The following is a 21510-nucleotide window of genomic DNA, read 5'->3' on the forward strand; positions in this document are numbered from 1 at the left end:
TTCGAGCTGATTGTCCCACCAATCAGAAGGTTGCAAGTTCAATTCCTAGCTCCTCCTGTCTGCATGTGCTTTGCTAGGGCCCTTGCATGGGAGCTATGCCGCCACCGGTGTATGTGTGAATGGGAAATCTACTGTAAAGGTCATTAAAACTGCAAGGTGTGAAAGCTTTATATGTGTGGAGACTGATGTTGCTTAAAGGCTGAGGTCCACTTGAATGAAGGTTGTTGCACCAGGATGTCAAAAACCAACTGTGTGACCTAGATACGGATGCCAGGTGAGGGTGGTAATGCTTTTTTGCGATATCACACCAAAATACATTGTTCACACCAAACTTACAGGACATTTCGTTGTTTGTTTGTTTATTTTTAAATCCAAAATGATGTTGAAAAATAAGTTCCCATCTCAAGCTTTAATTCACCTCTGTCTAACATTCAACTCATCTGGAAAACCTTCGTAGTTTTGCAATAAAAATGGGTACTCGCTCCACAGATCCACCAAAGGGTCCAGTTCTACTTTACAAGATAAACTTGTACTGTTTTACAGCAGAGGAGGAAGAATTGGAAAGATATTTGGTGAAGCAGAGGTAACTCAATATCCCTCCGAAGCATGAAACCATCTGTGTCACCTCGTAATATTCTCCCCTGTGTAAATCAGTAGGGTCTTTTCCCCCCCTTTGTCCTCTTTATTGCTCCATCACCAAACTCCTCCTTTGTCCTTCCCACTCAATCTTTCTGATTTTATTTCTGTGGTCTGGAGAGCGTAAACTGCATTTTTCCACTTAGCCTGTACCCTAATGCTAAGTGCTTCATAATCAGTGAAATATTAGAATCCAGTGAGATGAGGATAGGGCACTAAAAACACAGGGAATTAAAGATAGAGATTGTGAGGAGTAAAACGTGAGAGTGCAGTAAGTAGGACAAATTGCACATTAAGAAACTGGAGGCACGTAAAAAATGACCTCATAGAAATAAGAAGTTAAAAACAAATGTTTCAGATCGTATATAAATAGACTATAAAACAGAAACATACACACACACAAGTGATAGTTGCAGCATTCTTTACTCTACAAAAAACAAACATGTATTGGGGATGAAGAATCCAAACAAAACTGCATTTGTGCAGCAGCCTGAAGACACACATGCAGGCACCCACACACAGACACACACATCGAAAGATAAAAGGTTATATGTAAACAGAGAGTGCAGTGTGGCGGCTGACCTGTAATTTATTGTAGCTAAATGACTTCTTCAGGGGAGATTAAACAATGACCTCTCCTTGGGGTTTGGTTTTAAATTTGTTTACTTTTGATGGATTTTTAGGTCGGAGGGTCATGAACTTTTTGAGTCATGAGCCCATGTATCATCCCAATGTCCCTGGGATCTGAAGAATACAAACAAATACGCCTATACACATTGAGTCTTATCTGACATTTACTTAGACATGTCTAAAAAATGTCATGTCACAATAGTCATTTTTTTAAATTGTTTTTACACACACACACACACACACACACACACACACACACACACACACACACACACACACACACACACACACACACACACACACACACACACACACACACACACACACACACACACACACACACACACACACACACTCCACATTTTCACATATTTTCTTGCTTATTTTGGGTTAAGTTCTCGATCACTTTAATTCATTGCTATTTAAGATGTAATTATGAAGTGACTGTTTTGGTATAAATACAGATTTAGTAGGACAACCTTTATAAGAAAAGGGTGCAGTGTTAAATTATTTTAGTTATGATAAAACTGTCTAATAATCTCTGAGATCTGAAGAGGCAGCAATGTCGTTGGACAGTCCAACTGGTGAAGAAATATGAGATGGCACAAACAGCCCAGCCGGAACATCCAAACCACTTTATTTAGGGGAAATGATTCAAGGATTCTTTATGGTCACAAACAGAAAGCAATCCCCCCTAAAATGCCAATTTTCCTTTTTAGGCAAGAAAAACTGTCGCTGCTGGTCAAACCTGAATCTGTTGACAGTGACGGATGCTTTCAACTGACACTTTGCAGTTGGTGTTTTCAATTCCTGCTGTTACTGTAAGAGGTTGAAAAAAGGGGAAAAAAAAAATCTACAAGCAAAACAAGGGATGCAATAACTGATTAAGTGCTTCCCTGAAAGCCTGAATCAGCCTTTAAAGGTGCCAGGGTTTTCATGCCTGCAGCAGAAATGCACAAAGGATGGTTTCATTTTCAGAGTAGAGGGAACTGAGTACTGTGTCGTGTATGTACACATTCACACGCATGCAGGCGTGCACACGAACACGCACACACGCGCGCACACGCGCACACGCACACACGCACACACACACACACGCACACACGCACACACGCACACACGCACACACGCACACACACACACACACACACACACACACACATACACACACACATTTTGGAGGAAGCATCTGCTCAGACAATGCTGAGCAACATGTCACTTCAAGTTCTGTTCTTATAAATTGTGGTACAAAATGGAATCTATGCCGAGCGCATCAGCTCATGTGTGTGTGAGTGTGTATAGACAGCTCTGCCATGTGCGTTAACAGATAATGTCAACAGAAAGAACACATGTGACCAACTGACACCAAAATAGAGGGGAAAGTGGGAGGAAGCTGTCACATTATCGACCGACATACTCAACTTCCCTCTGCAAACCACTCTGTGGGTGTGTATGTGTCCAAAAGTGACCCCTGCTTGAAGTGTGTGTGTTTGTGTGTGAGTGAATGAGAGAAAGTTATGTAAACCCCTTGGTGAGAGTGACATCTTTGACGAGACACAATCTATATTAAATTTCTACTTATACCTTCCAAAAAGTATGCCACTAGCATTTCAACCGCCTTGTTTCAAAACAAAACACGCCATCAATACATACACAGACACACACAACTGTTTCAAGCTGCTGCTTCTACATTTTAAAGACTCATTTAAGTTAATGAGAGAGGGCGCCTGCTTGCATGTGTGTACGCACACACACACACACACACACACACACACACACACACACACACACACACACACACACACACACACACACACACACACACACACACACACACACACACACACACACACACACACACACACACACACACACACCCAGCATTACCAGTTCAGATGGGTTCAGCTGTAAACTGAGGGCGGTTGATGATCAAAACAAACCGGTTAAACCATCACTTACTTTTCAAAGACAAATCAAATCAAATTCTTGCTCAGTCATTTGGTTTAAAGGTGAGTCTTTGCTGATTTCTGCATTCAACAAAAAAATTATACAGGTATTTTTGCACTCGTTACACAAAAACAATAAGATGCGGCAGTCAACAGACATTAAGAAAGCCTCCTCTCGGAAAATGTCTTTGTTTTTTTTTCCACTTCGATGTTGGCAGATTTGCAAGTTGATTGCTCCAAATCTGTATGCTGTCAAAGCCTGGAGGGTCTCCGCTTAGCTAAGTATCAACAACTGGAACCATTTCTTGGCTGGCAACTATGGCAGCCTGACAAAAAACACTCACATTACTTCTCCTAAAACAACAGGTGGCCATTCTGCCTTGAGCTTTCAGTTTTTTGTTGCTACTTCATTTAGGCGATTAATGTCTGATTCTAAACTAATTTCTGTATGATTTAAAGACCAAGACTTGACAAGTTGACAAATAAATTTTAACAAACTTTCTTATTTATACTTATTAAGTTAGAAAACAACATGTCTGTAGATGTTCATTCATGTCATTTCCAATTCCTATCAAAATCTTCGTATCATCGCAACTGGACTTAATTTTCTTACCTTGGAGACATTTCACCTCTCCAATTAGAGGTGAAACATCTTCAATGGAAGAATATCACTTTTTGACAAGAATTTTGACAAGAAAACAAACAATATCACAAATACTATAAAGATCTTTCCTGCTCTAGTAAAAGTATTGCCTTTTTTAAGTAATCAAAAAAGACATTAATTATTAAAAAGGGAACTATTCAAAGAGCCCGAATCTACCTGCACCGAGGTTGGTCAAGGTGACACCAAGTGAAACCCAAAATGACAATTACCCTGTGTGGTTGCTAAAAATCCCACTGGAGGTGACAAAAGCACAAAACCAAAGTGTTTGTTTAGGATTTGTTCGTGTGTGTGTGTGTGTGTGTGTGTGTGTGTGTGTGTGTGTGTGTGTGTGTGTGTGTGTGTGTGTGTGTCTCCCTCCTCTATCATGCGAAAATACATGTAATCAATTACCCCCAGTTCAAGCCTAATTACTGTTGTTTTGTGACCCAACAACGGCCCCAGGGCAAATATCTACAAGCTCAGGTGCTACTGACATGACCTTACTATGTGCTAGTGTTAGGGTGTGGACAGTAATAGAGAAGGAAGAATCTGGAGAAAAGTGGAAATGTGGGGGTGGATGTGCAGAAGGAGGGGGTTGGGCAACAAAACCCCCATCTCCCCTGTCTGAACAACTTCCTGCCCATTTTCCCACGCCGAGAAAGAAATGAGTGAGATTAGATGTGTTATTGCAAGAAATTGAGGAGGGACAACGGAACAAAGATGGGGAGAAAGCTGTGAGAATGTGCATCGATGAGATAGGGGAAGATGGAGAGCACCGGGAGGAAGGAAGGAAAAAGAAGGAAACTAAGCTGGCGTTGTGGACGATAAAGAAAGGAGACAGAGAGCAGAGAGGGAGGAAGTATCATCCCTTAGTTTATACTGAGCGGAACAACTTTTGCAGCATGAGTCTGACAGCGAACAGCTGTCCTGGCCTGCAGAGAGGTGAGGTGGGCAGAGTGAAGGTGGATTAAGAGTGAGTAAGAGCATAAGTCCAAGGAGGTGACACAGAAGGTAAAACAAAGCAGAAGGGGAGATCATCTGAAGCGCCGGGTGGGTTTCAACTCATCCTGCTGTTGCAGGTGAGGCTGCAGCCTGACAGCTTGTCAGACACAGTTCAGCACGACAAATCCATCGGCTGGGATCATTTTATTCCATTAATTTGTCATCCATCGTTGAGATTCTCACCTCTGATTGGCCTTATTGTTATAACAACGGCTGTCCCCTTTCAAGAAAATGATGCAGTGAGTCACCACCGGGGGATAAAAAAAAACAAAAAAAACCCGGAACCCTTCATTCCTTTCTTTTTAAAATCTCCCAGAGCTTTTTCTGCTTAAGCTCTGCTTAAGTGCTCTTACAACACTAACACAAATGCACATTCAAGACAGGCGTCTTTCGGGTCGCCCCTCACAAAGTTGACAGTTGTGATGCCCAGGATATCAGTGTCTCCTGCAGCACCACCACAGCTGAGCACATTTACAGCAATCTATGTGGCTAATACACACCCACTAACCAGCCTAGGGGGCAGAAAGAAGGGATGAATGCATCCATGCCGGACGGGGGAAAAAAAAGCATGCGCTATTGCTTCACACACATGAGAAAAACATCACGTATCCCAAATGCATGGACCTCTGGGGTGCCCCCACCCCCACTGACTATCAGTAGGTGTTTACAAGTTTTCACACAGTGCTGACGCCAAGAGATGATGGTTGAATTTCACCAAACCACAATAAAAACCCCATCTGATATGAATATACTCAATGTGCTGTGTTTACAGAGCAGATGACTTTGCCAATGGCTAGAATGAGCTGAACATCTTTGATTTATTTGAATTGGATATTACAATGATACTAAATAATCAAATGAAATATGTTGTTTACATGACAAGTAGAGAGATACAAGATTTGGAATGATGTTCATTGTCATATTCAAACAAAACTTGATATCCGAGGTGCTCACTTGGTCACACACACACGCACACGCACGCAAGCACACACACAAATGGCACAGCGGGTCTGGGGTCAACAACACTTCAGTGGTGTCAGCCAGAGCTTGAATACGACTGTAAGTGTTCATTTGACTTCAGTCTGTTCTGTATTTTCCTATCATCATTATCTGAAAATTAGCTAATGACTAGGAACCATCTAAGCAAGGCGAGAAATAATCTAACCTCATCCCCTTTGCTTCATACCTCTAACTTTTCATTTTGAATGCAAATGAAAAGAGGACAAAGCACAACTGGGACACAAAAAGACACACACACTCACAGACACAGGATTATCAGGAGAATGCAAACACATGTTGTAACAGATGTGCGGTTTTGTCAAGCTCTTGTGTAACCATCAAGCGCTGGCATCCACAGCTTGTTTGACCTCAGGAGGATGAGACCAAACAGTCTGCACTAGTGCAATGAGATGCGTAATTGATCACCAAATAGCACCTTTCAGTGGAGAGCGAAAGAAAGATTTACTTTGTTAGCTCAATGTTAAAGTTCAGGATCCAATGAAATGTGAGTTATTTGATTAAACCGCCTGGAAAAAAACTCAGTCTTAAGACAGCTAAAATAATATAGGACTGTGCAAAGGTTTCTATATGAAATACCATATATTAGCACTCAGCCCGGCCTGTGTCTTATGCCACCCAGTCACACTAGTAATGCTATCAAGAATTTTCTTTACAAAATCACTACCTCCTGCATATCTAGAGAGAATAATGGACAAGAGCAAACCATTCTGACATTTGGTTAGTCTCAAGTGAATTGCAATTTGACTTAGAAAGCAACGGCAAGGTGGAGCCCGACCCACCAACCAGCATCTAGAAGTTAATGTACACACATTAACCCATAATGTAAAAAAAAAATATATATATGTGAATAATGAGAAGTGATTGCAATTACAGATACAAATGATGAGACTTTAAAAGCATTATAGTGTTTTCCAATATGATTCCTGGTATCAAAAAACAACTTTCAGACTCATTCAGATTATAAAAACAAAACAGAATGATTTGCATTTTCTGGTTAATGACAGTTGGACATTATTGCCAAAGATGGTGACAAGGAAATAACTGAGAGGAAAAAAGTAGAAAACAATTGGGCATAAGAGAAGAAGGAGTGACTTTCATACCAATAAGAGACTGCAGTTATCTTGGAGGAGTCAAGAGAAGGAAATAAATACCAGCTGACTGATGCTCCAAACAGGCATGAAGAAAAAATGTCCAGCATAGGCATTTAACAGACAAGAGAGAAAGTGACAGGAAACAGAGGGAGCTAAATTGAAGGAAAATGGACTGACCATTGAATAAGCAAAAGAGAAATGGTGGAAGAAGGTGGCGGGACAGGTATTCAGATGGATATACAAAAGAATGGAGGAAGGAAATTAAATAAACCAGATTCCAGAGTGGACAGACGGAAGAAGGGGAAAGGCTGATTTGTGACTGTGTATTTAAATGTGTTTTCTCCATGCCCCGAAAATCCTTTCCGAGACACAGATGTCCCCAAATCTCGAATTGGTTTGGTTTTATCAGCTTTGCATACTTCTGAGTTGTAGAACATGTCATTGCACAAATACAGAAAACTGACGTAATTGAGTGTGGATGTACAGGACTGGATACTTGTACATCAAGTACCCCCAAGTGTCAAGTGTCATTTGATGTCTGGTAAAGAAAAAAAAAAGGAAAAAAAGCAAAGCAGTTCAGTGACAATGAAGCCTCCACTGGAGAAATATTTTAGGTCCCGCTATTCAGAGAAATGGGTTCCATCAAGAATACCCTTCTCATCAGTGTAAAGCTGCTCTTGTTAATAATAATAGCTAAAGATCTGTGTTGCCATGTCCTCTTTCTTTCCAGCTCAGGTTGGAAATCTCCCAGGGAGCTGCAAAGCCAAACTAAAGCCGTGGGACTGAACTTAGACGCATTGAAATGAGATATATTGATACATTTAGGGGGCTTCTTCTCCTCACAGATATTGCACGGCTCTGCAGGAAGGTTGATGCGGTTTTACCAGCCAAATCTCAACCCGCGTCACTGCAGGAACCTGATACACCAAAAAGCTGAAGAAATGGACGTCACCGCTGACACACTCATTACAACTGGCCTTCTGCTGGTGGTCTGGGTGTTTTGAAGCTTCATTTTTTTTTCTTGCGGTTGTGGCTAACACAGAGCAACATTCCGGCTACTGAATTAAGAACAATGGCCGAACTCCAAGCCGGTCGAGCCAGAAGGAAGAAAAAGAGAAAGGGAGAGAAAGAGATATAGAACAAATCCTGTGGCATGAAACCCAAATGAGAAGACATCAGCATAATTTCTAAAGTTGTCTTATGGAACTGCATTTTCAAGATAAAGCCAGGGGATATAAGAAAATGACTCATTTGCTGGTCAACATTCCTTAAAGCAAACATAATGCACTCGGTTACATAGATATCTGTTGACACCCTTGAATGGGGTTCATAAAAGCTGGATGCGTCAATGTCGGGCTTTTCTCTTAATCTTTTTAAGTTTCTAAGGGCTCATTCATACTAAATGCTCAATTTGCGTACGGAAGGAGCCTTCTCTCTATTCCCTGCATTTATTTCTTGTATGATTCTGTCCTTTTTTGGAGAGTTCACAGATGCGTAGCCAAACGCAACAGACACAGCAGTACCACAGGAAGTCTCTGGGAGCAGTGTTGTGTAGAATGCTCAAGTGCAACCACTGAAAGCAACAGAGAACAAGACAGCACGTCATCCATATAACCAAGTTTCGCCATGTATTTAATAGCCACGCCGACCGCCGCCGTCTATTGCCCTGCCTCTCTTCGTGTCTTTTTGTCGTCTCAAATGGAACTCTTGAATGAGAACCTGGAAGTGAACTCTGCACTGCCCTCTAGCGAATGTATTGCTTCACAACCATGGCAATGTAAAGCACGCATGGGAAAAATGTAGGTGGTGACATTTGGCACGGGCGTACCTATTTATGCACTCAATGTGAGCATAAATGAGTCTTAAGCAAATCTGGGTGTCAGTGACATAAGAAATGAAGAACATCAGTGTGACATTCTGTGAATGTCAAGCAAGGGTGCATTAGAAAGAAAAACAATGCAACTCGAGGAAAAAGAACAACGATACTATACAAAACAATATAGATTAAGGCCCACATGAGGACTTTTCCTGGGGCTAAATTAAAATGGAGATAAATCTGAGAATGATTTGAAAGAAAAAAACACAGCATATTAATTGTTTATGGGCGTGTGTGTATGTGTGTGTGTGTGTGTGTTTTTGCAAAAGCGAGAATGTGATTTAGCTTCACACTCAAACCATTTAACGGACTGTCATTGCTAAATAGTGTCACAGTTGCACCTCAGGCGACAAATGGCCTATTATCTGAATACCTCACACACACATAGAGGGATAAATTGAGTATTTAAAGCCTCGTCCTGTTATGAGACCGCACGAACACGTGTGATGACAGAGAAGAATATGTGCCGTGGCCCCGACTTGCAGCTGCTCAGCCACGCGAACAAAACGCAGCGATAGTACTGGCTATCAACAGGTCATTCCTTACATGCCTTTCGGACACATAGGCAGCCAGAAATAAAAAGAGATGTGGGGGATGTGGAGGGGAAAGCAAAGGAAAAAGAGACAAAGAGCGAGTACGAGCTGTGCGTATGGGGCTGGGGAAGGGGGGTTCATTGAACTGGCCTGATATATCATTTGATCTGAGATGCCTGGAAAATTGGCCGGGGCCACCTTTGTGCCAGTGAGAGTTACGCAAATGGACCGGCATACTGGAGGATGATATAAAGGCATAAGCAGAGAGAGCCATGAGATACCTGACTCAAAAATATGCTCCCACTGACTATCTTCTATTTTCATGTAGAAGATTTGTGCTGCTCAGCGCAAATGCTTTCAAATCAGTCACTGAGTCCCACCTCTGGCTGACTCATTTGGTCCGGGACAATTACATCTGTTAAGTGCCCAGAATGTTAAATCTAATATTTCTGGGCCTAACGGCAGAAGTATTGGATTTGCATAGCAACCAAAATTATGGAGAATAATTCAATTGTTGGGAAGTGCAGATGGGCAAATGAGAAGGGATTGAGATGATGGACTAAAAGGATGGAGACCACAGACACTTCGGGAAGGGATGAGGGCAGTGAAATAAGACAGGGGAAAAAAAAGTGATAAAAAAGCAATTTCGGTTGAAGTAATGGATGAGACATGACCACAATTAGAGTCTCTCCAGTGGAGACAAGTGAGCCAGAGACCGGGAAGAGTGTGTACTTACATGATAAAGTTCAGACTTACAAATAAGAGTGCTGGCACATTAAATCTACTGTGGTCTTGTGTGAGTGGCCCGTTTGTATTACTGTCTGAGTTTGTGACTCATTTCAGGGGAGTCCATTTGACCCACTTTGCAACTTGAGGTTTGAGTTTGAATATGTGTCTGTGTGTGCGTGTGTGTGTGTGTGCATGCATATCAATGTCTTTGAGTGGATGCAAGTGTGTGTCTCTCACCAGGTTGGACCCTCCTGTCCAGTAGAGGAAGAATCCATCTGGATCAACTTTCAGTGTGACCAGCGTGGGAGGGCCACTGTTTGGCTCCTGGATGACAACAGAAATAGAGCCGTTAGCACAATGGAAACACAAATGATACAGACTTCGCACTGATGCGCGCGCACACGCGCGCACACACACACACACACACACACACACACACACACACACACACACACACACACACACACACACACACACACACACACACACACACACACACACACACACACACACACACACACACACACACACACACACACACACTAAAAGATACATTAAAGTAAGCACCCGTTTTATGACCCTGAGCAACAGGAATGATTTAAGACATTTCATTTGGAGTGTATCAAAATACAGTATGTTAACTATTGGATCTATTTATGCAAAAAGCCAGCAGCCTGAACAGCTAATGGCTTAGATGGAACATGTACAAGTAAGCTTGAATTCATTACAAAAGATTGGTATTGATATGCTCTCCTTGTTTGAAAGAATAAAGTTAAACATTTTTTGAAAAACCTGTCACCTTCGCTATGATTGAGTGTATTGTGCAATCAGAAGTTTGTTAAGGTTATTTAAAGACACTGCAATCAGTGAGCTATTTTTGTGAGAACAATGTATTAATACATGTTGAAAACTTTCATGTTCGCATCAAACCCCAAAATGTATTTTATGGGTGGATCAAAGACCAAAGACTTAAGATTAGTCCAAAGATTTGATCTCAGTATGAGATTGCTGCAGACCTGAGGACAATTTGAGGACCTCAGGTGTCCAATTAAAGCGGTCAGATTTACATAAACTTGCAGTTCTTAACTGTGAAAAAAAAACAACCCTTTTTAAGATTTGTGTTTGTAAAAAATCATGTTTTGTGCTTAAATAGGATAAATTGAGATCTTGGTCCTGAAAGTGCTGTCTCTGGGTCTGCAGCAACTGACTGGATTGGGCTTTGACATCAGACAAGTCCCTCTCTTGAGTCTCAAGTAAACACTGAGCACTAATTTTAATTTTGCTGGGGAAACTTTATATTCAAAATTTCAGCAACTAAAAATCTTCTCATTTCTTTTCCAAGAACAAAAATAATCTGTGCATTTTAAAGCATGATTGTTGTTCCCTCATGCAAAAAATTGACATAATTGGAACAACCCAAGCTTCACACAAACCAAAAACCAAACAAAGGTCTATGTGTTAAAAATCTGAAATGAGGGGATTTATTTTTGCAGGACAATGGAAGAAGATTTTCAAATCCAATACTATAAGTGTTACATTAGCCAGCCTGTCCTGCAGTTGGACAGCAAAAGCAGACGCCGGTTAGAAATACACATAAGGAGGCCCTGATGGCAAAACATGCGGCATTGCAGTGGGTGTACCTGACGTTTTGCGGTACCTCTACATTATGGGATTGTAGGGAGAACCACGAACACAAATGTTTTTTGGGTGTACGTATCATGCAATTTTCATGCTCGAAACCACATGGCCTGGCCGGGTGAAAGATCCCATTGGTGTGCTGCAGGATGATGCTAAACAAGCCAGCGCCAACATGTCATTAGCATCACCATGATGGGTCATACACAAGATACCATTCATGCACACACACACACACACACACACACCCTAGGTAATTACAGTGGTGGCCAGGGTCACACAGACAAAGATGTTGTCCAGACATCCTGGGAAGCAGCCATGATGAGCCAAATTGTTTGTTATTACAATGATAGATGAGTCATGTAAGCAATTGCATAACAAACATCAATATCAGCATAACTGTCAGAAGGCACAACAGAGAGATTTGCCCGGCGGCTACTGGAAACTTTCCCACCAATATACCATCAGAGGAAATACTTTCACTAAAGTGAAATAAACAAACAACGAATTGCTGATGGCAAAGTGTGTGTGTGTGTTGGGGGGGGGGGGGGGGTAATGTGGGTAGAGAGTGAAAAAACAAAGCAAAATGACCACAGCTGGTCAGAGTTGTATTTATCAAACAAGGTAATGTGCAAAGGGGAACTAACAATAGTTAGAATATGTAATTTTGCTGAAATTGGGTCGTGTCCAAGTGTGTGGGAGTGTGTTTGTGTGTGTGTGTTTCCTCATTCCTTCAAAAACATTTAATTTCATTCAAACTGTCATGTTTTCTGATGCAGAGCAGACTCACTACAGCTGTTATGAAATTATGGAGAATGCCAAATAAAGTTACGTCCACATTTAGCCAGATATATTTTTATTCCTTAAAAAAAAAAAAAGGATGAAGTCTTTCCGACATCTTTTATCCATTAAATTGAAATCTTTCTGTACAGACATGGAGCTCAGCTGGTTGTTACAGATATCCAACATGATCATGTGATGGAAGGAGCCCGTATGACATGACATCATCTAAATCCAGCACAATGACCAGCTGAATTTCAACTGCCAAGATCCAAGTCGGTGCAAGAAAAACCCTTTATCTGTCAGTAGCAACATTTAAAATATAATATTACAGACTTTAAGAACTTTATTTTTGAGTAATTCTATAAAACACAGAGTTACACAGTGTTAATACAAATCACACATATCATAAGCAAATGATTTCTCTGGAATATACTGTTTTGTTATCAGAAATGTATAAATATTATCATGATTTAAGAGGCTGATAGGCGTTGTACTCTCACAGGCAAAAACAAAGATTAAACACCACAGAATTTTCTGTTATTAGACACATTTCACAAGAAAAATAGCATTAGTTGTTCTAAACTGAAAGAGGGAACAGAAGGGACTGTAGTGAATATAACATGTTTTTGACAGCTACACACAACATGATTTGGGATGGAGGTCTGTGAATGAAGAACATTTTAACCAAAGGGCAAAAATAAGGCATCTTGGTTCAAATGCAACTATCAAGCAGCACTAATCTTGATGATTCATGGAAGCTCAGTAAGGCCTCACACAGCAGGCTGAGAGAATATACACTTTGTTGTAGGCTGAATTTCTATGATTGATTTCTGATTAAAAATGAAAAATAACAAATATTTTTTAAAAAGTTCAATATTTACAGATATCTGTCATATCGATTCCAAACCCCAACTGAATGGAGGGATGCAATACCAGCTGTCTGCACTGATATTATATTAAAACAGCTGAGGCCTTTTCATGTCGAAAACAGAACCTTCAAAAAGACAGATTAAAATGAAAGTGCCACCATCTAAGCAAGGACTGGATGCCGGACGACCGGAGAGGGGGCTCTGCGGCTCTGCGACGCATCACTTGGATAACACTGTTTGATGCTTCGAGTGCTGAAACTGAAAGTATGTGCTGCACTCCAGCCTAAAACTGCATCAAACAGAGTTTGAAAAACAAGGATTTGAGAATGAGGAAGTCTTGAAATTAGTCTGAGAGTCAGTCATTTTCACTTCTTTCAGCAGAACACAGAAAGATGCGTTTTAAACTCTCAGGTTTGAAATATAAATAGGCTTGTATGACCTTTGAAATGTGACAAGATCCTTGACTATGTCGCACTCTGGACATAAATCTGTCATGGTGAGATGATCGGCTGCTCTTTGGCAAGAAAAGGAAAACGATATTTGGCGATAACTGAGTATTAGCTTTTCTTAGTTCAGTCAACATTTTCCAGCAGAACCTACCTTGAGTTTAGGCTCCTGGGACGGCTGACAGAGAAACAGTTGGAAGAAGACAGACAGAGGGAGAGTAAGTTTGAGAGAGATGAGGCGGATAGTAATTAGAGGAAAATTTGAAAAGATAAAAAAGACAAAGAAAGGAAAGGTTCAAGAAAGGGCAACAGGACATAATATCCTTTCATCAAACAGCTCTAAAATCTGAGGGAGTGACAGCAGATATTTAAAACTTGGTTAAAAATTCTATAGTCCAATTTATGCCACTTTGACACAGTGATTGGTCAACATGTTTTCTTATGTAAGGTTGTGAGTAAATGAATGGCAGCTCAACTATGCAAAAAAATCTGGGCTGAAAATGACTGAACTAGTGTCCTTGATTTACTCCATAGAGCCGCAGCAAAGCTGTGTCACTCCGTATTGGCATCAGAGGGGTTACACATCAGAGCTCTGCCCCTGATAACAGGCGCCCATGTCTGCTGAAGATTTGATGTCACGAATGTTACTGCTAAACATTCTTCGCCTGCGGTGCCGCCACCATGATGGATATCTGTTTCCCCTCCGTCTAGTAGCTTTCATTTTTCCAAAGTGACACAGCTCTGAAGCAGCAGCAAACAGAGTGGGCTTGGAAGTGGATTTCACTCCAGACAGCAACATAATAATTCTCAGAGGAAGTCCTAGAAACACAACAACTCCTGAATATCGTATGAAAATAAGACAGCTTGGGTGATTAATGCTTAGCTTACGAAAAACAAACGCGTATACATGGCACTCACATGTACTAGCTGTTTACCAAATACGCACATATACACCCTTCGATAAGTTTTGCTTTGAATATTACACGACACGGCATTTTCAAACTGGCCGACAGAGGCGCGACCAAGGACACTAAGACATGAAAATATCCCTTCCCCGCATAAATATTTTCAAGCCATATCGACTGACAGTGAAAGGGGCCCCGCTTTAGTTTGAGGGTGTTCTGCTATCAATGTTTCCTCTGCAGAGGTGCAGAAGCCTTTCCTGAACGTGACGTCTCCAAGTGTCTGACTATTTTAAGACACAGGGATACACAGTAGGAGGCGGCACCTCAACAGCATTATGGTTGCTGATGGGAGATGATGGGGCAGTTGGAATAGACTGTAAAGCACATGGACATCCAGATGCAGGTGTATTTAAATAATAGGGTGTTATTATATGTTATTTTGGGTTGCATGCAGATAGAATAAAAAAAGATGTGCAAAGAAGTGATTTCTTAAGAAGATCATTAAAATGGCTAAACTGTACTGAGCTGCCGGTAGAATGGATGTAGGATTGCAGCATGGGGAAAAAAAACATGCATTTTACAAATCTGCTGAACATGTGTGGTGTGAGGTAATACTAGTAGCCTCATCCAAATAAACAATACAGCAAATATACTGCCAACTAAATAATCCTTTATTTGCATATTCTATTGTTACTATTTGTATAGTTTTCTACCCTGGAATTCTGCTATAACAATTGAATTTCCCTGTTGCAGGATCAATAAAGTCTATCTTATCTTGTCTTATTAATAAAACATTTCTAGATGTATCTTACAACCACAGAATAGAAAGAGAAAATGAAGGGAGGATTTTAACTCGTCTAATGGATGCAAGCGGGCAGTGATAGCGTTGTTCTAAGTTGTTTTTAGTCTCAGCCAGTTTGAATGCTTCAGTATTGACTGCTTGGTTGCCTCTTGGATACTCTGCAATGCATCAGGAAAATGACAGCCTACAGCAGAATTTCATTCAAATAATAATGTACGTATTAAATTATGGGTCTGATAACAACAGTGGTTTGTCATGTTTTTTCTTTTCGAAATGAACAACTAACAGGATGTGACCTTGCTGGCCCTCTCATAGCTGCTGTGTGGTATTTTGTCGGTTGCTGTATAGAAATTAGGTGCCGGAAGCATAAAACATGATATTCGAGAAGTGGCGGACACATCAGAACATGCAAGGACTCACACCGGGGTGTTTTTCAGTAAGGCAAGGCACTATCCCAGCTCTTGTGACTCTTCTTTACTCCTACCATTAGCTGACATCAAAACCTGCACGTTACTGTTTTTATTTGTCTCAAAATATCACTGAGTTGTTTTGTAGTTGTTGATATTGGCCTGCTCTTGAAAAGACAAGCAGGAAGTTTTTGACCTGTACACATCGAATTGAATTTTGGCTTCAAATTAGATCACGTTAGCAAAGGATTGTTTTTCTCCTTTTTAAAGCCAGGCTGCCTCTATGGGAAGTTAAATAACAAGTTGGATCTCTCATTCTTAGTGGTCTTTCCCATCAGATTCATTTAGCCTCAATCAGTTCGCCAGCTCTACCTCTCACCGGCTTGTTTTGGTTTATGTTAGTGACAGTACAGGCCTCTCTGCTGTGGCAGGGGAATTCCCTTCAGGGCAAACACGAAAATGTACTCACATAAATTCACCCAAAGGAATGCTGTCTATATGCCCATGTGACCGGTAACAAACTTCACACATGAAGCTTGCAAGCAAATGCAGGATCCACCAAGGATGAACACACACACACACACACACACACACACACACACACACACACACACACACACACACACACACACACACACACACACACACACACACACACACACACACACACACACACACACACACACACACACACACACACACACACACACACACACACACACACACACACACACACGCAACCAGTGATCAGAGCAATTTGCATGTTTTCCTTGCCACATTTTACATACCTGGCAGTTACTTTTTCAAATTATCCCCTCAAAAATGACACACACGTGTGTGGATCAACATGTCTGCCCTCAACACAGGTTTGACTTCTTTTTTTACGATGTTGCCTTTTACCCTGAAAAACCCAGACTTAACGGAAGGATAGTATAGGCCAATCAGACAATATATCGAGACGCGCTTTTATCAACACATCTGCTTTATATGTTATTATTTTTTTATTTATATATATATATTATATATTTAATTTTATATATTTTATATATTTTATATATATATATATATATATGTATATATACACACACACACACACACACACACATATATATATAAACACACATATATATAAATAAAAATAATTGCTCCCCTGGCGCTGATCAAAGGCAAGCTACTGCTCATGGTTCATCCATGATGGGTTAATTGCAAAGAAAAAAATTACCCTTGGGGATTAATAGAGGGGAGATATATACACACACACACACACACACACATATATATATATATACACACACACACACACACACACACACATACATACATAATGTGTGTCTATAATGGAACAACTATCAATTATCCCCCCATGTAAATAAACCTTCTCATCCCACTTCCTTCCTTCACCTTTTTTCTTTTCTCAGATTCAATCATGCCCCCTTAACTCGTATTGATACTTTGATTCTTTATTTAGCCCGTGATTGCCTGAGGACCACCTCTCTGTCTCCAGACCCCCGCCAGATGTCCTGACCCGCAAATTGAAGACACTCATTACCAGATGATAATGTCACACACGGTGGACAGACCACCCTCTGGAGCTCAGAGCATATGTGGAGACACACAAAAACACGCACAGCTACTCTGGCTCTCTAACTCGCACTACCTTGACCACAAATTAATGTGTGTGTTGCGTAACACCAGTCAGGGGAAAACCATTAGTGCAAAAAAAAATGCACCCTTACTCTGTCACACTGCGTTAGAAGGACGTCCAGTGTGCACTTAGTGTGTGTGTTTGAGCTGCACTTCTGACGACAAGGTAAGAGTTGATGAAAGTTTATAACCTTTGGACTCCAGAGCAGGGAGAGTCAAAAAAGGGAAAAGTGAAGCCAGAGAGGAAAACTGAAGCATGTAGGTCATCAAGGATCACAATTAGCCCATTAATAGCATTTTAAAAGACAAATTAATCTTGTAGATGAATATTAACATTAGTCGGGTCCTTCTTTGACCTATCTCAGCTGTCATTTGGCAAGAGGTGGGGCTCATCTCGGACCGTCTGTCAATCAATCACAGGCCCACATATAGACAAAAACAACCATTCACCCTCTCATTCACACGTCTGCCCACTTTAGCACCAATTAACCTCCTGCATGTTTTTGAACTGTGGGAGTAAAACAAAGAATCTGGAGGAAACCAACACAGACACAGAGAGAACATGAAGACTCCACATAGAAAGGCCCCCTGTCGGCATAGAACCGACCACTAAACACTGCACTACTGCTCTGTCTGTTTTGGTTTCAGCACTTTGGAAAAAAAGGTGAAAAATCTGCACACCAAAAAAAAAAAATATATATATATATATATATATATATATAGGCAAAAAAACCATTATAACTTCAGGATTTATGAACAAAAAAGACAATGTCTTTAAAATATATCTTGAAACAACAAATCTGCTCCCTTGCACTCCAAAAGGGTGAAATCATTTCCTCCTCTGAGTGGTGAGACACATCACTTCAGACCTAAGGGGAAATCACGATCTGAATAATCGAGAAAATCAGAAATCAAATCAATGATTATCAGAGGCCACGTGAAAGAGGCCTCTGATTATCATAGATTTGATCTATTTTCACATTGACCAGCCCTGACGGGACGTGTTTGGCTGGCTATATTTAAACCCATCTGATGTTATTCTTGGTATCTTTGTATTTCATTCTTACCTTCATCCCATGTCTGACATCATTCTGGTACACCAGAGAGAACAATTTACCTTGCTCTGATGCAGCTGTCTGGTTGCTCAAAAATGTATAAAACAGATTTCCATTTATATTTCATTACACATTTGACATTGCTTTTACTGCAAGTGCAAGAACCTCCAGGGCTGCAACTGCATCGTGGCCAGGCAAGGGGTGTATTTATAAGGCTTTGGTCGTCTCTCCTGAGACTGGACCACCTAAATCCAGCAGGGATGCAACACAAGAACATCATAAGAACCATGTGTCCAGTGCCAAGTTGCAGGCAAATTTCAGAAAATGTGACGCACAATGTGTCACTCACATACACAAACGCAAACTAATAAAAGACACTTGACCTTGGAGGACAATAAGAGTTCTGGAACTTTAGAGACAGACTGCACGCAGACCGTTTTTATTAAATATGGGGGCGGGGGCAATAAGTCATGATGGTTCAACTTCAATAACTACAATCGCAATGATCAACAATTGAGGGTGCATCACAATATCCGTGTCAAAAGAGGAAATACACCTATAGAAGAGAAGTGCACAAGGTTATCTTAGTCTAGAGGTTTCCAAGGCATGGACGTGAGGGTCAATAGAATGTTTTGAAAGACATAAAATTAGAAAATTGGAAAATGATTGAATAGTATATACTCATACACGCGCCCACACTTGACAATCAAAGGGGAATCGGGAAAGAGAGATTAATGGAGGAGGAGAGAAACACAGAGTGATGACAAAATGAGAGGAGACAGAGACGCGGCAGGCCGAGTCTGGATGTCAGCACCACACTTGTCATGGGTCTGCAACTGACCTTTCACCCTCCTTCCTCCCTCGGCCTCCATCCCTCATTTCGCACCACTCCGTCAAGATGTCGGCGGTGTTTCTCGACACGCCGTGAGACCCCTCACGCAACCTTCCCTTCCCCACCCACTGCTCGCTCTTCCCACGAACCTCCTCGATGCCCTTCTGTTTAGAAGATCTGGTATTTTGAGTATAGATGCTAAAAGTGAAAAGTGTAGGCATAACAAAATAAAAAAATCCCTTCACTCAGCTGTTAAAGGGATAATGAGACGGCTCTACTCACAAACTTTTCTTTAAATACAAACATGCTCATTTTCCAATACTAGATTTTACGATGTGAAAAGTTATGAGATTATAAAACCTAAAGGTGTTCCACACATGAGAATGCCTGTCGGACAGATGAGACTCGTTTTGGAGAGAGTAGATGATATGAAAAAAAGGATCAATGGCTTGAGAGAAACATTTAAATCTGTACAGAACAGGAACAAGGTAATAAAAGAAGTAGTGAGAAAGTCCGAACGTGCATCGTATCGGCAGAGTTTTGATACAGAACGTGCGTGAAACCGCAGTCGCATAACAAAATGCAGATGGTCGAGAATGAAGCCAATCTTTTGGATCACATTTTGTTTAAATCGACCAATAAATCCATCTTCCTCAGCAACGGAATTTACAACACAGTGGGGGGAAGTTATGCAATAAGTGAAAACGTAATATCCGAATAAATCTCTCTGTTGTGTTCGGGCACGGAGGTCAACAGTTGTGCACTTTCAAGAAGCGGCTCCAAGGCTGTCTGGTCATGCACTTTGTTTTCTCCTTTCATGTGACGTGGAAATGGGCACCACCATCCTGATATATTGGCTTGGTATCATTAAGATTAAGCGTCGATGCAATACGGTGTAACTAATTCTCCCTGAAACTGGATCCTGATCCTTCCATTTGGCTCATTAGGCCAGACCATCATTATAGACAGGAAGTAGGTTCTTATTCTGACCATAAAACCATGGACACTCCCAGGAAATGCTGGGGCACCACTGATTTTTTTAGATTCATCATCTGTACGTGTCTGCTGATGTTGTCCCACCTAAGACACGTCGCAACCCGAAAAAAAAAACAGGTCGGCGACAACTTTTGCTGCTTCGGTTGGGGAAGGGGGGGGCTGAAGAAACTTAAGGGTTGAGCAACATAGCTACAATTATCAATTATCGTTAATTGTGTGATTGCTGCTTAAAGAAGAATGCAGCGCATTCTTGGATATTGAAATCAAAAATTAATAACTGTTTAATAAGTTGATGGGGAAGGAGAAAAGATGCATCTATTGAGTGTGTGTGTGTGTGTGTGTGTGTGTGTGTGTGTGTGTGTGTGTGTGTGTGTGTGTGTGTGTGTGTGTGTGAGTAACATGGGGTAATGAGTTTATGCTGTCAGTTCATCTCAGACTGATACAATCTAAGGCAACAGGACAGAAAGGTCAGAGTCTTATTGGCCTCGGATAAAAATTCAGCCTAAACTAAAGATCTGGAAACAGCAGACTTGAGCCACTGTTTGCTTGTGATTATGCGATACGAACATGTAGAGTAAACAAATAAAACAAAAAATGTGTGTGCGTGATCAAACTTTTCCTGCCTGGCTCTGAAGACAGAACATGTAGGAGTGCTGGGGTCACAACGGGAATTCTTCTTTTTATTTTTTATTTGCGTTGGTGCACATTTCAAGAGCATATACATCAAAAAAAAAATCATACGGCGTGGAGGGAAGAGGAAGTATTTCTGATTGGCTGGTGTAAATTGGATCCAGCTGAATGAAACCTACGAGGAACGGAGAGGTGGCAAATGTACACGCCAGGTGTAAAGATGACTATTTAGAATAGAATTGAATGTGGCTTTAAATTGTCCCACAATGGGGACATTTCAATATTTATCTTTGTATTTATTAAAGAGCCATTTCAGGGCCCCTCCAGAACGCGGCTGATGGAGAGCCAAGCCCCACTTAAGACAAGCCGTCTGCCTCGTTTGCTTTATCTGTTTGTTTGA

At 41.0% G+C, this 21510-nt stretch overlaps 1 protein-coding gene across 1 annotated transcript in view; it reads right to left on the reverse strand.

Moving 5' to 3' along the window:
• plcb3 (phospholipase C, beta 3 (phosphatidylinositol-specific)) overlaps positions 1–21510 on the reverse strand; it is a 52048-nt gene that overhangs the window by 24431 nt on the left and 6107 nt on the right. Inside the window, exon 2 of the mRNA XM_086165201.1 lies at positions 10344–10430. Within this exon, the coding sequence (XP_086021327.1) occupies positions 10344–10430 (87 nt within the window). The remainder of the gene's footprint in view (positions 1–10343; positions 10431–21510) is intronic.

The sequence above is a fragment of the Fistularia commersonii genome, chromosome 19, assembly GCF_037954325.1.
Source record: "Fistularia commersonii isolate RoL2024-O1a breed Wild chromosome 19, RoL_Fcom_v1.0, whole genome shotgun sequence".
NCBI classification, from domain to species: Eukaryota; Metazoa; Chordata; class Actinopteri; order Syngnathiformes; family Fistulariidae; genus Fistularia; species Fistularia commersonii.